A 15,531-nucleotide genomic window follows, 5' to 3' on the forward strand; every position below is an offset into this window, starting at 1 on the left:
ACAAAAGCAGCTATAACCAGCAGCTAACTATAAGTTAATTTGTTTAACTTTCCCATCGGATATCGTGTAGCATATGTAGGTCAATCACTGATCATTTTCATTAACGTTTTAATACACATGTGCTTTTTATCGACCACGATGTCAAATGAAATCGTTTTTGCACGTAAAATGTCCGGTCGTACGTTGGACCAAATAAAAGTATCATTTATGGGCGTGGGGTTGGCCAGGGATTCTCCTGGGTGCAACATGCAGAATTCATTAGAAATCCAATATATTCTAAAACATGTAAATCCTTAGGAATATGAACAGACGTGGTTTTGAGTTGATCTGCAACGCATTGAACCACTGACGCAAACTGAAGAGTAACCGCGAGGCCTTAGACGGAGGAGCCACTTATTCACTACTAACGTTACCTGTTGCTTTTCTTTTCACACAAGTTCTGATTTTGACTTCATTCATGCGCCATTGTGTTATTCATAGCTAACACGTAGTTAATCAATTGCATGAAGATGTATTGTCAAGACAATGTTAATAAGCAAAGTCCTACACGGACAGTGGAGAGTCTACTACAGTGTGTCGACGTGTTCTGGCTGAGAGTTTGAGACCTAAGAGTGCCAAGCGTCTCTGCCAACCAACCCTATGGCTTCCCACAAAAAATGCCTCAACGGAAATAATTATATCAGAAATAGAAAGGCACTAAAATATAAAACAAAAGGCATTACAATTTTTTTTTAACCTTTTTTTATAATTATTATTTTCATATAAAATGTTCTGTTGTTATTTAATGGACTGAGACTCTAAACCACAATAGTGCTATTTCAGTCCAGACTTTAATCATCTCTGAAATCAACTCTCAACTCATTGAATGACAGACAGGGTTCCTTGGGAAAGGAGATATTGATTTGAATGAATAAAATCAATTCGGTTTAGGTCTCATGACTGATTCCTCACGAAACCCAGACAAAAAAAAAATACAATTATTTGGGGCATTTTTATTAAATGGAATCAATAGAATAGTCCTTTGGAGGAAGAATTGTTGACATTTGAATCTAAAAGCATAATTATGATATTTATTTTTTTAAATCAAAGTTGGCATATTTTAACTTTTTTTAACGTGTTACTGACAGCATTTGAACTACTTTGTTTATTTGTTGTTTGTTTATTTGTTTACTTTGTTTATTTGTATCATATCAGTCAAAAATATAAAATTCCCAGTTTATGCTACAATACAACTTTTTTGGGTGTGTTTTGTAAATTCAATCTGGTGTGTCAGAGTGCGCTCTGGGCGTTTTGTAAATTGAGCATTGTCACATTGTCTGTTTGTAAATTCAGAGCGTTTCGCTCTCTGAGCGTTCCCGAGTGCATTGTGGACGATGCATTGCGTTGATCTGAACTTTCTGACCTCACAACGGCAGTCAAGCATCCAAGCTAACGTTGGCTAGCGTGCTAGCTACATCCAGACACAGATGAGAGAACACCTCACTCTGACCATTTTACTCTCCCTAGCAGAGCTGGTTAGGCAGTTATGTTATCCAGAGCGTTGGTGACTGCAACTGTGCCATTGGCAATAATTTCATGACGCTTTTTTTGCCGACTTTTACTGACATCGTCCATATTCAACGGGTGTTGAGCGTTCGTAAATTCGTCAGTTATTCTGCGCTGTGGCACACTCAGACGAGAGTGCTCTGAAATCGGAGTAGATAGCCAGAGCGACTTTACGAACGCACCCTTTATAAGAAGTTTTAAAAATAGATTCTATTTGACTCATAATTCCATGACTTACAGTAAGACATTGTTGGCAGAATAGATGGATGCAGTTCAATGCATGACTAATATAATTGACCAATACATTTCTTGGTAGTGCAAAAATGGTGAATTGGTTTGCTAGCTAGTTATGCTGAACTTGAATAACTGTTATGCGGTTAGCATATCTCCTGCTTTCGTAAAGTCACTCTGGCCACTCCGGTTTCAGAGCACTCTCGTCTGAGTGTGCCAGAGTGCAGAATAACTGATGAATTCATGAACGCGCAACACCCGCTAAATATGACCGCTGTCAGTAAAAGTTGGCAAAAAAAAAAAGTTGTACAATTGTTGTCAGCAGCACAGTTCGTCACGAAATAACATGAATACAGCCTAGTTAACAACCTCTGCTAGTGTGATTTTTAAAATGATCAGAGTGTCTCATTTATCTGGAAGTAACTAGCAAGCTAGCCAACGTTAGACAGTTAGCTTGGGTGCTTGACTGCCGTTGTGAGGATCGCTCGGATTAACCCTACTCCTCCTCGGCCAGAGCATCCAGTGTGCGCTCTGAACGCTCGGATAGTGAAGCGCTCTGAATATAGGAATGACTCGGAGCACACACTGACACACTGGAGGCAGTTGACGAACGCACCCTTAGTTGTCACTCAAATGTATTTGGCATCGATCAAATAGGTGGGCAGTCAGGCAAGTTCCCATTCAGTTCTCAGAACGTGGGTTGGGAAAAGCATGCATTGGCAGGCAAGCTGAGGGTTTATCTGATGTTCCCTCGTTAGATTTGAACTCATCTTGCTCTGGCTTGCATTAGTTGTCCATCTTGTTCTTGTGATTAACTGAGAGAGAGAGAGTCTACCTTTTTTTTATGGTTGTTTGATCAATATGACTGTAATGTTCTCAACTGTAAGAGGACTCCCAAGTGGTATTGACATATTTGCTGAAATCCTTCCAGGTGTATTTTGTGGCTTTTGGCTAATGTGTTCTAATGATCTAAAGTCATGCTGTTTGAACTGCCAGTAAACACACAGTCCAGTTCAAAGTGAATGATGGCAGGTCCAACATTTGCTATACTGCTAGGGGTGGGCGATATGCCTAATTTAACCATCTACTGGTATTGATGCACATACCGGTTTGGCTTTTTACTTTACCTTCTATAATGGTATTTGAATGTTTGGGTTGTTAAATGTGATATGGCGCTACCGAGTGGCACTGTGGTCTAAGGCGCTGCATCTCAGTGCTACTACAGACCCTGGTTCAATTACAGGCTGTATCGCAACCGGCCGTGATTGGGAGTCCCATAGGGCGGCGCACAATTGGCCCAGCGTCATCCGGGTTAGGGTTGGCCTGGGGTAGCGCTCTACGGGTTTCCACACAGACCTTGGCCCCGTCACTCAACGAGCGCATTTTGTTTTTCTTCGACCACAAGACCGCTTGCGTTCAGTCTCCATGTTGATGACAATGATGCTGTTTTCACTTTCCTTCTTATTATAAATCCATTAGCGTTCTATAATTTTGTTTCTTATTTCTGCAAATGGGTAGTTTTGTCTTTTTTTTCTTAGCAAGTTGGCCCTAAATCGTGTTAGTCTCTACTGCTAATAAATGTACTGAGTCAGAGCAAACGTAATCTACCGAGTAAACATAATGCATTTTCTACAGAAGTTTGAGAAGGAATTTGGTTTGTTTGATTGTAGAGGGTAAATCAGGGCAGGCAATGATAAGGTATGTAAGATATCCTAACCATACCTCATTGGCACCCTCCTACACAGTTGTCACTGTGTGATGAATGGTTGTAAAGGTGAAGTAGTCATTTCCCCTTTTTATTTTTCTGATGTCAAGAGGCTGTGTTTAGCCAATTCATTAGACAGAGTGAAAAACAAATATTGCTATCTCAATTCCAGATATGACCTTTGATTTTGTGTGGGGGTTTTTGTATGAGTCATCCAGAAATACCTCAACCTTCTTAAAATTCCAATGCAGCTGTTTTTTTTTTTTTTTATAGCTCAATATCAAATCCTTTCTAGGTAAAAGTTAATTAACTTACTGTGATTTATTTTTTTATTTTAATTTTTAATTTTAAAATGGCCGAAAAGAATCACAAATAGCTTCCTTAGCAAAGAGCAATTTCTTAAGCAACAATTTTGCTAGGGCTGTCTGGGAGTTGTCTTAGTGAGGAGAGTAAAATGGGAGAACTAGCTGTTATTGGCAAGAGAGGTTTAGAACTCTCTTCTTTATTGGTGTTTTAACTAATTTACCGCCTAGTGATATCACCAGGCAGGCCAAAACTCCATCCCACCAAAACAGGCTGAAATTTCAGGCGTTCTTTTCAAACAGCTCTTACACTGAAAGGGCATGATCATTTTCACAATTTTATACCAACCTCATAGTGTGGAAGTGTATATATAAAACACAGGAAAAATCATGTTTGACTGCACTGGGCTTTTAGACATATTTAATGAAGAACCCTGAAACCTTTTTTAAATTGTCTAGTCACCTTTCATACAGACTTTTTCTCTGTAACTTTTTGCCGACTTTTCTTTATATTTGATAGGTATTACTGGCAATGAAGCCTGTACTTTTATTTCCTGCAACCAACCTAGTCGTGATTGCGGTAATGTATTTAAAAGTCCTGCCAACCCCGCAGTATAAACGTCATCTTACCGTCTTGGGCACGTATTAACAAAATCAACATTCAATTGTTGTCTGACATCAAACTTGTCCTTATCATTTATTAAAAACTATAAACACAAAAATGGCAGTCTGCATGACATCGTAGCAGCCTGGTCCAAATAGTGATGTCACATACTCTATTTTCTGCACCAAAAACCCCATCCATTTTAAAATGTATTTAGGATAGCTATGTCAGTCTGGCAAGCCAGGAAACTAAAAGCAACTTTCTCGAAATAATGTTTTGGTTTGCGTTAGCTTGTTAGCTAATGTAGCTATCTAACATTAGCTGGCTAGCCAGCTCGTGTAATACCAGAACATATCTGACAATGTTTTGAGTTTAACTTTTTTATTCAACATAACAGGAAAATTGAAGACATTACAAGGTAATTATATAAAAAATAGATTTGCAAATATGGCGAGCTGCTAACTTACTGTTGTGAGTGTGAAGAAATGAAACGCAGTGGATTTCTGACGGACTTAGAGCTTGCTCTCACAACGATTGCAACAAGAGGGTTGAACTTGGCTAGTCCAACCAAAGAAGTGTGCTCGCATACTCCCTTAAAAAGACCTTCGCTTAGAAAAATGAGGGGAAAAAGCTGAAATGATACCGTTTGTCCATTTTGAGACGGCGTAGTCAGAGTTAATCTAAGATAACTCAAGAAATCTGTCATTCATTTTACATTTTTGCTGGAGCAATCTACATCTAACTAAGATGTTTGGTGCAGCAATTTCCAATGTGCATGAAAGCGGTCTCTTGTAGAGGTCGACTGATTATGATTTTTCAACGCCGATACCGATTATTGGAGGCCCAAAAAAAGCCGGTACCGATTAATCGGCCTTTTTATTTTTTTATTATTTTAACTTATTTATTTGTAATAATGACAATTACAACAATACTGAATGAACATTTATTTTAACTTAATATAATACATAAATACTATCAATTTAACCTCAAATAAATAATGAAACATGTTCAATTTGGTTTAAATAATGCAAAAACAAAGTGTTGGAGAAGAAAGTAAAAGTGCAATATGTGCCATGTAAGAAAGCTAACGTTTAAGTTCCTTGCTCAGAACATGGGAACATATGAAAGCTGGTGGTTCCTTTTAACATGAGTCTAAAATATTCCCAGGGTTGTAGTTATTATAGGACTATTTCTCTCTCTACCATTTGTATTTCATATACCTTTGACTATTGGATGTTCTTATAGGCACTTTAGTATTGTCAGTGTAACAGTATAGCTTCCGTCCCTCTCCTCGCTCCTACCTGGGCTCGAACCAGGAACACATCGACAACAGCCACCCTCAAAGCAGCGTTACCCATGTAGAGCAAGGGGAACAACTACTCCAAGTCTCAGAGCGTTTGAAACGCTATTAGTGCGCACCCGCTAACTAGCTAGCCATTTCACATCGGTTACACCAGCCTAATCTTGAGAGTTGATAGGCTTGAAGTCATAAACAGCGCAATGCTTGAAGAATTGCGAAGAGCTGCTGGCAAAACGCACAAAGGTGCTGTTTGAATGAATGCTTACGAGCCTGACTGAGCGATGGTAGGCAGCAGCAGACTGCTCTATCAAATATCAAATCATAGACTTAATTATAACATAATAACACACAGAAATACGAGCCTTTGGTCATTTAATATGGTCGAATCCGGAAACTATCATTTCGAAAACGAAACGTTTATTATTTCAGTGAAATACGTTACTGTTCCGTATTTTATCTAATGGGTGGCATCCCTAAGTCTAAATATTCCTGTTACATTGCACAACCTTCAATGTTATGTCATAATTATGTAAAATTAATTACGGCCTTTGTTAGGAATAAATGGACTTCACACAGTTCGCAATGAGCCAGGCGGCCCAAACTGCTGCATATACCCTGACTGCTTGCACGGAACGCAAGAGAAGTGACACAAATTCATGTTAGCGGGCAATATTAACTAAATATGCAGGTTTAAAAATATATATACTTGTGTATTGATTTTAAAGAAAGGCATTGATGTTTATGGTTAGGTACATTGGTGCAATGACAGTGCTTTTTTTCGCAAATGCGCTTGTTAAATCATCACCCGTTTGTCGAAGTAGGCTGTGATTCGATGAGAAATTAACAGGCACTGCATCGATTATATTCAACGCAGAACACGTTAGATAAACTAGTAATATCATCAACCATGTGTAGTTAACTAGTGATTATGTTAAGATTGATTGTTTTTTTTATAAGATAAGTTTAATGCTAACTAGCAACTTACCTTGGCTTCTTGCTGCACTCGCGTAAAAGGTAGTCAGCCTGCCACGCAGGCTCCTCATGGAGTGCAATGTAAGGCAGGTGGTTAGAGCGTTGGACAAGTAACCGGACGGTTGCAAAAACGAATCCCCCTGAACAAGGCAGTTAACCCCCGTTCCTAGGCCGTCATTGAAAATAAGAATGTGTTCTTAATCTGACTTGCCTAGTTAAAAAAAAAAGGCAAATCGGTGGCCAAAAATACCGATTGTTATGAAAACTTGAAATTGACCCTAATTAATCGGCCATTCCGATTAATCGGTCGACCTCTTGTCTCTTGTTGAATGACAAACTTTATTGTAAAATCCCTACTGTTGATCAATCACCGAAGGGGTGTCGATTTCGGCTCCAAACTTCGGCTTGCTTCCAAGAAATTGTATGCCCAAACAGCTGAAAAACCCTCACCGAAGTCCAAAACATTACAAAATGTCATCAAAGTATATGCACAAACTCTACCGAACTGTTTCGGCTGGAAAGCATGCGGACCCCTTTAGCCTCTGGAATCCGAAGGTTAGCAATGCTAACAAGTACATGTACAAATGCTAGAATGCTAACGAAATGCTAACCTTTTTACAGTCTCCGACTTAAACTACTTGCAAAAATGCTACTCCCAGTTTGCTGTACGCACATAACAAATATTAGAACGCAAGGCTCTTGATCCAGGAGGGGATTCTCTGCTGTTAGGCTTTGAAGTGAAGCTTGATTTTTGTAATACCTTAACATTTTAGACAGTTAACTTAATAGTTGTAAGATGTCTAGCTGGTAAACATTTAGATGTGAATTCCATACTGTTACTAGATCACCTGGCACGTGCTGCACCACAGTGAGTGACTCACAAGGCTCCGGTCTCTCGTCGTTGTGTACTTGTAAACAAACACTACCGGTCAGCTTCATAATGGAAAAACTGTGGCAGGTGAAATGAAGAATGCGATCTTCTTTATCTTCTAACGTATTGCACAAGTTGACTGCAGGTATTTACTTAAAGTAACTACAAATATTCAAATGTGTGTGTGTATATATATATCAAACAAACTTTCAATAAATAGATTCAACGTTATTGAAAAAATCCTCCCTTGGCAATTTCCAAATTATACGATGTATTTGGTACACTGCCCAAGTCTAATAAACATTGGCCAATACATTTTCACCCAATTCTTTCTCTCTTCAGTGGTAAACAGTTTGACATGTTGATTTGACCACTGCATCAAACATAATTGTATCTTTTGTTGTCAAGCAGAGATGCCACCTGCCTGAGATCTGATTTATCCTGAGGCCAGAAGATCCTTAATTCTAGAAGCCTGATTTACATTAGTTGCCGCCTTTTGCAGCACACCAGATTTGAAAATTTACTATTTACTTTGTCCTTGCTTTAACTGTTCTGAATGTCTCTCTGCAGGAGTGAGTGACCCAGTGGGCTGGTTGGTGTGAGGGGAGAGCAGCAGCCATGGGTGAAATTGAGGGTTCCTACAGGGCCATACAGACCCCTGGCACCCGGCTGGGGGCCCAGTTCAATGCTGGGATCAGTACCTTGGAGCCGGGCCAGAGCCTCAGTGATGCCTTGGGCCCCGGGGGTAGGAGCCCAGGCAGAGGACTACAGCTCAGGGTCCAGGGCCTGGACGACTCCCAGGAGTTTTACAACTTGGAGGTGAGTTGCCTCATAGACCTACTAATTGACGTTGCGGTCATGCTAGTCCTTGACGACTCTTTATTGATCTTCAGAGGGGAAGTTGGATACCGCTTGTAGAACAGATCCAAGCAGCTTCATTATATGGTCATAATTAAATAATTCAAATGCATATTTTGTTAAATTTATGGGGAGATCAAAATGCATTGCATGACTTTCTGTTGGTCAGAAAAATCCCATTGCAACTCTATCTTTCCTCTTTGTCAAGTAACAGAAGCCATTCTGTAGCAGAGGCACAACAGCAGAGCATGTCATCCTCAAGTCCCTGACTCTGGTGGTGACAGCTGCCACATGGCTTTGGTCCACAAATCCCTTCCCACCCCCCTTTAAGACTGCTTACTGTTGGGATGACCCTGGTGTTACTTTAGTCTGATTAACACTATAGAATTCAGCTGTACTGGGATGACCCTGGTGTTACTGTATTCTGTTTTACACTATGGAGCTGGGATGACCCTGGTGTTACTGTATTCTGTTTTACACTATGGAGCTGGGATGACCCTGGTGTTACTGTATTCTATTACTGTTAATGCTACTGTTACTCACCAGTGCACTTTTGTCCCTACTGTGGCTGTGATCTGTGCCTCGCTGCCCTGTGGTTTGGCAGTTTGGTGTAGACCGGTCGTTTGGTGTAGCCCGGTCAGTGAGGTGTGGTCATGACTGCAATATGATGGCCACATTTCCTTACCCGTTCCTTTTCCACCTGACCAAGACATCTATCCTTCCTGTACTTTGATGTTCCTCCAGTCTGTGCTGATTCCTTTTCTCTCTGGCCCGTAGTCGGGTCACAGCACACTGTGTCAAGTTGAGCGGACAACGATGTCAATTAGACCTCTCCCAAATACTGTCAGGAAAACTGTATATCACTATGGAGAGATGGAAGAGAGAGGAAGCATGTGTCTGTTACTGTTTTCTTTACACATGCAAGCACGGTTTTACAGTTCACACACAAGACTATGGCTACGAGGCAATGCCATAGCTGTATATTTGAGGAGTTTAGGTTTTCTACATAGGTTTTGTTTTTGTTAGTCCAGTTGTCACTCAAGTGCGAAGCATGACTTTAGCTCCTTATGCTTTTTCTAGCCTGTAACCCCAGAGGTGCTAGTGGTAGGCCAGTATTTTGTATCATGTTGTGGTGGGCGGGTGGCTGGTGAGGGGGGGGACACACTGGCTTTGACCCTGTCAATAGTCGAGGCCACCACTGAAATCTAATGCATGGTTACTCTCTAGCGTCTCCTACTCAAGCTACTGGTTATTAAAATTAACTCTGGCTAAGGGAGTTTTACCCTGCTAATTATACCAGGACATAATAGAAGTAATAATAAATTGGGTTCTGATGGACTGGCTCTTAGGCTAGCCTTAGATCATGATTTGCTGCTGTCTTGCGTAAGGTTTTAGCTCCCCACTTGTCTTGTATTTGTGGCTGGCTTGCTGTCTGTCTATCCTCTGTCTGCCTGTCTCCCTGGGTGGCTGATTAGCTGGCTCTGCCTGTCTGGCTGGCTTGGTGGTTGGTTGGGCTGGCTTGGTGGTTGGTTGGGCTTGCTGTCTCTGGCTTGGTGGTTGCAGGACCTCATTCACTAGGCTAATAGGAAGTGATGAGGAAGTCACTACATCACGCCACGTTTCCTGCTCTCTGGAGGGAGAAAATCCATCCAAGTAGAGTTTCCACTACGAATTAACACTGAAGGACTCTGAGTCAGTTGCCGCTAGGGCTGTTGCGGTGACTATATTACCGCCACACTGGCGGTCACGAGTCATGAAGGCAGTCAAATTCCACATGACCGTTTAGTCACGGTAACTAGGCTTCTCCAAGCTCTGATGCTGCTGATGGTCATTAGTATCCTACCAAACTTGCTAACTGCTTAGTACAACCACAGTGTCTGACATCAAAATGCAAATGTAATCGTAAATCGAATCAAACACTTCTTGAGAGCTAATGTTGCGCAACATTTCTATAGGCTATGCAATTGCGAGAGAGAAGAGAGTGATGGCCTCTATTAAAAAGAGGAGGTTCCCATCAGCTTTCTATAGGCTAGGCCTACTATATTTTTATCTATCAACTTTCCTAATATGAGGCACGTTGCTTATCTTTACTACAGGAGTATAGCCTACCTGGCTGGCATGAAAATAAACCACGGAGAAGCATCCTCCATTCACTGTTTTTAAGTGGATAGATGACAGGTATTTTTTTCCCCCCTGCCTCTGTTTTGAGACGTGTGCATGATAATGTTCCATTCTAAATCAAATATTATTACATATTATTTAGTGCATTTGGCTAAACTGATTAACCTCTATGGGCTAGGTGGGCTAGGTGGGACGCTTAATATAAGGAATTTCAAATAATTTTTACTTTTGATACTTAAGTATATTTTAGCTATTACATATTATCATTCTTTTGATACTACGGAAGAAGAAAAAAATGTATAAAATGTATGCATTCACTACTGTAAGTTGCTCTGGATAAGAGCGTCTGCTAAATGACTAAAATGTAAATGTACTATTTCAAACCAAATACTTTTAGTCAAGTAGAATTTTACTGGGTGATTTTTACTTTTACAAGGGTCATTTATTATTAAGGTATCTTTACTCAAGTATAACAATTGGGTATTTTTTTCCCCACCTCTCTATCTGCTCAGTGACACTGGGGGTGGGATACTAATGTAGCTCTCTAAGACAGAATGTCCCTTTCTTAACGTGCAGTCGTTCTTCTAAACTTGTAGTTTCCTAACGTGCCATTGACTTTCATTTAAGATAGCTGGCTAATGTGTTTGTAGTAGTAATACATAATTCCATGTTTCTAGAAGTATATGGAGTAATGATTTATCAGAAAGTAGGTATATACCTTGAATTATTAGTCAACTAGGAAATACATCTAAATTTGTGCTTTTTTTTGCTGACATGACCCATGAGACAGGATGAGGATATGATAAACACAACTTTAATACTCTACGCTTTATAGCTACTATGGCTTGTAATTTAATCTTGCTTGAAATTTTCCCATGTGGACTTTGTACATAAATAGATACTAAATTGCAGTGTTTGATGTTTCAAATTGCTGTGCCCTTCAACAAACTGCCATCCGCTACAAATCCAAGCAGGGCTACAAATCCAACCAGGGCTACAAATCCAACCAGGGCTACAAATCCAACCAGGGCTACAAATCCAACCAGGGCTACAAATCCAACCAGGGCTACAAATCCAAGCAGGGCTACAAATCCAAGCAGGGCTACAAATCCAAGCAGGGCTACAAATCCAAGCAGGGCTACAAATCCAAGCAGGGCTACAAATCCAAGCAGGGCTACAAATCCAAGCAGGGCTACAAATCCAACCAGGGCTACAAATCCAAGCAGGAATCTGATGCCTTGATGTTCTGAGTACTGCCTCTGGTCTGGTCCACAGCTGCAGGTTGCTGGCATGGTCAATGTCAGCACAGTCACACATTAGCCTGTATGGTTCTTGTCCAGGGCTCCGGGCCCCTCCTATACCTAGAGAAACAGGATAAAGCCCATCCTTGTGGTGTCTGGCCAGGGAGGCAGGGCAGGGAACACAGGGTTCTTTTATCCAGCCAGCCCCAGGCTGTCCCTCTCTTTGCTGGCCTTCTCCACTTCTCAGCTCGCTACTCCAACTCGCCGTGCAAGCAGGGGGCGACGGGGTGGGCTGTGGAACCAAGCGGTGTGAGAATGCGGGACTGGAGAGGGGTGGGGTAGACGGGGAGGTGGGGTAGACGGGGAGGTGGGGTAGACGGGGAGGTGGGGTAGACGGGGAGGTGGGTAGACAGGGCTAGCTCAGCATTAGGGACAGGGAGGTGGGATAGACAGGGAGGTGGGGTAGACAGGGCTAGCTCAGCATTAGGGACAGGGAGGTGGGGTAGACGGGGAGGTGGGGTAGATGGGGAGGTGGGTAGACAGGGCTAGCTCAGCATTAGGGACAGGGAGGTGGGGTAGACGGGGAGGTGGGGTAGACGGGGAGGTGGGGTAGACGGGGAGGTGGGGTAGACAGGGAGAAGTGGTGGACAGGGAGGTGGGGTGGACAGGGAGGTGGGATAGACAGGGCTAGCTCAGCATTAGGGACAGGGAGGTGGGGTAGACAGGGAGGTGGGGTAGACAGGGAGGTGGGGTAGACAGGGCTAGCTCAGCATTAGGGACAGGGAGGTGGGGTAGACGGGGAGGTGGGGTAGACGGGGAGGTGGGGTAGACGGGGAGGTGGGGTAGACAGGGCTAGCTCAGCATTAGGGACAGGGAGGTGGGGTAGACGGGGAGGTGGGGTAGACGGGGAGGTGGGGTAGACGGGGAGGTGGGGTAGACGGGGAGGTGGGGTAGACGGGGAGGTGGGGTAGACAGGGCTAGCTCAGCATTAGGGACAGGGAGGTGGGGTAGACGGGGAGGTGGGGTAGACGGGGAGGTGGGGTAGACAGGGCTAGCTCAGCATTAGGGACAGGGAGGTGGGGTAGACGGGGAGGTGGGGTAGACGGGGAGGTGGGGTAGACGGGGAGGTGGGGTAGACGGGGAGGTGGGGTAGACGGGGAGGTGGGGTAGACGGGGAGGTGGGGTAGACGGGGAGGTGGGGTAGACAGGGCTAGCTCAGCATTAGGGACAGGGAGGTGGGGTAGACGGGGAGGTGGGGTAGACGGGGAGGTGGGGTAGACGGGGAGGTGGGGTAGACGGGGAGGTGGGTAGACGGGAGGTGGGGTAGACAGGGCTAGCTCAGCATTAGGGACAGGGAGGTGGGGTAGACGGGGAGGTGGGGTAGACGGGGAGGTGGGGTAGACAGGGCTAGCTCAGCATTAGGGACAGGGAGGTGGGGTAGACGGGGAGGTGGGGTAGACGGGGAGGTGGGGTAGACGGGGGAGGTGGGGTAGACGGGGAGGTGGGGTAGACGGGGAGGTGGGGTAGACGGGGAGGTGGGGTAGACGGGGAGGTGGGGTAGACAGGGCTAGCTCAGCATTAGGGACAGGGAGGTGGGGTAGACGGGGAGGTGGGGTAGACGGGGAGGTGGGGTAGACAGGGCTAGCTCAGAATTAGCAAACAAGTACATAAATAGTGAGGTTGACAACCAAGTGGGGGACACAGGAGGGGGAGGAGAGAGGAGGAGGAGAGAGGGGCAGCCTGTGGTGTTTTAAAGACCAGTTGTGTCTGAGTTTGGGGCCCTAGAGGAAGGGGGGAGGGGATGAATTTGAGTGAAGCTGCTTAGAGAAGCCCCACAGGAATTGTTGCCAAGGAATTTCAACAACTGATCATTTAAATTTTTAACCCATTCAGTGACTTGTTTCAGCCCGGAGAGGAGAGGCTGTTCCAGTATTGATTTCATGAGTTTATTATTTTGTGAAACCAGCAGAATTTTTTTTTAGGACATGTCGAAAGTGGAGCTCATAGTATATAAAAGCATGTATTGTGAGTCACATGAAGATTCTGCTGTAATTGTTTAATCTGCTTTTTTCCCCTATTTTTATTTGAGTTCAGTTCACCCATGTTTTGCTTAATCATGAACTGCTGAAGGGTGACACAATCGAAGCTGTGAATTTTATGGAACATTCTTCCCCTGGCATGACGAGCCTCAAGGCATGTGCATGTTTGACCATGGTGTTTTCAGAACAGGGATATCACAATGTCAGGATTAAAGGGTTACTTTGGTACATTGGGATTTGGGGTAATTTCCTAATTGTCCAGAGTCAGACGAACTCATGGATACCCCCCCCCCCCCCCCCCCCCCCTATCCCCCACTTTGTACTCTAAGTATATATTAAATCATCATTTGATTATGACGTTAGTAGTTTTGGAAAACCATACATAAAAAAATATATATATATATTTTCTCCGAACTATGCATTTCATTCATCCGCTGTGACGGTGGGCGCAGGGATAGTCTGCATGAGTGTCAACACAGCTGGCTTGCTGAGACATCAGGACAGTGGCAGTTATGAACGTTTTTGCTAGATATCAAGTGTGGGAAGATGACATCAACAGACTGCCATTTCTCGCCCAAAGCAATATTTTTACTTCGCAGCTGTGACTGTGAAGATTGTTGACACTGCTCCAAGTATTTTTCAAGCTATTTTGCTAGCTTACGTCAGCAAGTATCTAGCTAGTCCACGTAGCTAAGTGTGATGAGACTTGTCACATTGACGGACAACAATCACTTGTCCAATATGGTTTGTGGGTGTGTGCTGTAAAAACTTGAAATAACAAACACAAAGAAGTGGTCGACTGTAATCTTTCACAAACTTCCATTTAAATGATCCAGACCGATTTAAAAAGTATGGTTAGTTTCCCTGGATATAGATGACACTCCTCAGAGTTGGGAACATTAGCTAGTTTGCGCCGGTATTTTATTTATCAGACGAACCAGTGGCGTCCTACGCACGTCGAACAAAGCGGAGTGGGGTAAGTGTTACGATTATCTAACATCGGATTCAATAGTAGCTAGCTGTTCTCATAATGTGATAGGCTGTCCCATGTCATCTGCTACATCTGTGTGAATGCCCTCCTCTCAAAGCCAAAGAATAGCTGAGTACAACAAAACCAGTAGGAATGCTCAACTGTGCTGTCGTTATAACTCCAAATTGAGTGGTGCCATTATTTTCATCTGTATTCAAGTACATTTTAACTACAATTTTCACGTGCTTGAGAAATTAATAAATTGCCTTGCCTTTATACACGGAGTGTACAAAACATTAGGAACACCTGCTCTTTCGATAACATGAACTGACCAGGTGAATGGTGCCGGAGGGGACGGCTGACATTTTACGTGCTCCTAAACTGTGCTATTTGTTCATTTAAAAAAAAAAAAAAAAAATGTGTGTTGTTTGTAACTTATTTTGTACTTAATGTTGCTGCTACTGTCTGATATGACTGAAAATAAGTTCTGGACATCAGAACAGCGACTACTCACCTCGAACTGGACGAATAATTTTTCTTTAACGAGTGTACTCAAAGCATGGACCAACTGGCAAGTGTCGTCACTGACATTTTCAACCTCTCCCTGACTGAGTCTGTAATACCTACATGTTTCAAGCAGCCCACCATAGTCCCTCACGTCGTTAGCCATGAAGTGCTTTGAAAGGCTGGTCATGGCTTACATCAACAGCATCCTCCTGGATACCCTAGACCCATTCCAATTCGCATACCGCGAACATACCACTCCACACTG

The 15,531-nt window shown here is 43.2% G+C and overlaps 1 protein-coding gene across 4 annotated transcripts in view; it reads left to right on the forward strand.

Annotated features, from left to right (window-relative positions):
• Positions 1-15,531, forward strand: part of farp2 (FERM, RhoGEF and pleckstrin domain protein 2) — an 86,617-nt gene that overhangs the window by 527 nt on the left and 70,559 nt on the right. For all 4 annotated transcript variants that reach the window (XM_029708268.1, XM_029708266.1, XM_029708267.1 and 1 more), the window contains exon 2: positions 8,101-8,349. In XM_029708268.1, the coding sequence (XP_029564128.1) occupies positions 8,149-8,349 (201 nt within the window). In that variant the 5' untranslated portion in view covers positions 8,101-8,148. The remainder of the gene's footprint in view (positions 1-8,100; positions 8,350-15,531) is intronic.

The sequence above is a fragment of the Salmo trutta genome, chromosome 22 (genome assembly GCF_901001165.1).
Source record: "Salmo trutta chromosome 22, fSalTru1.1, whole genome shotgun sequence".
NCBI lineage: Eukaryota > Metazoa > Chordata > Actinopteri > Salmoniformes > Salmonidae > Salmo > Salmo trutta.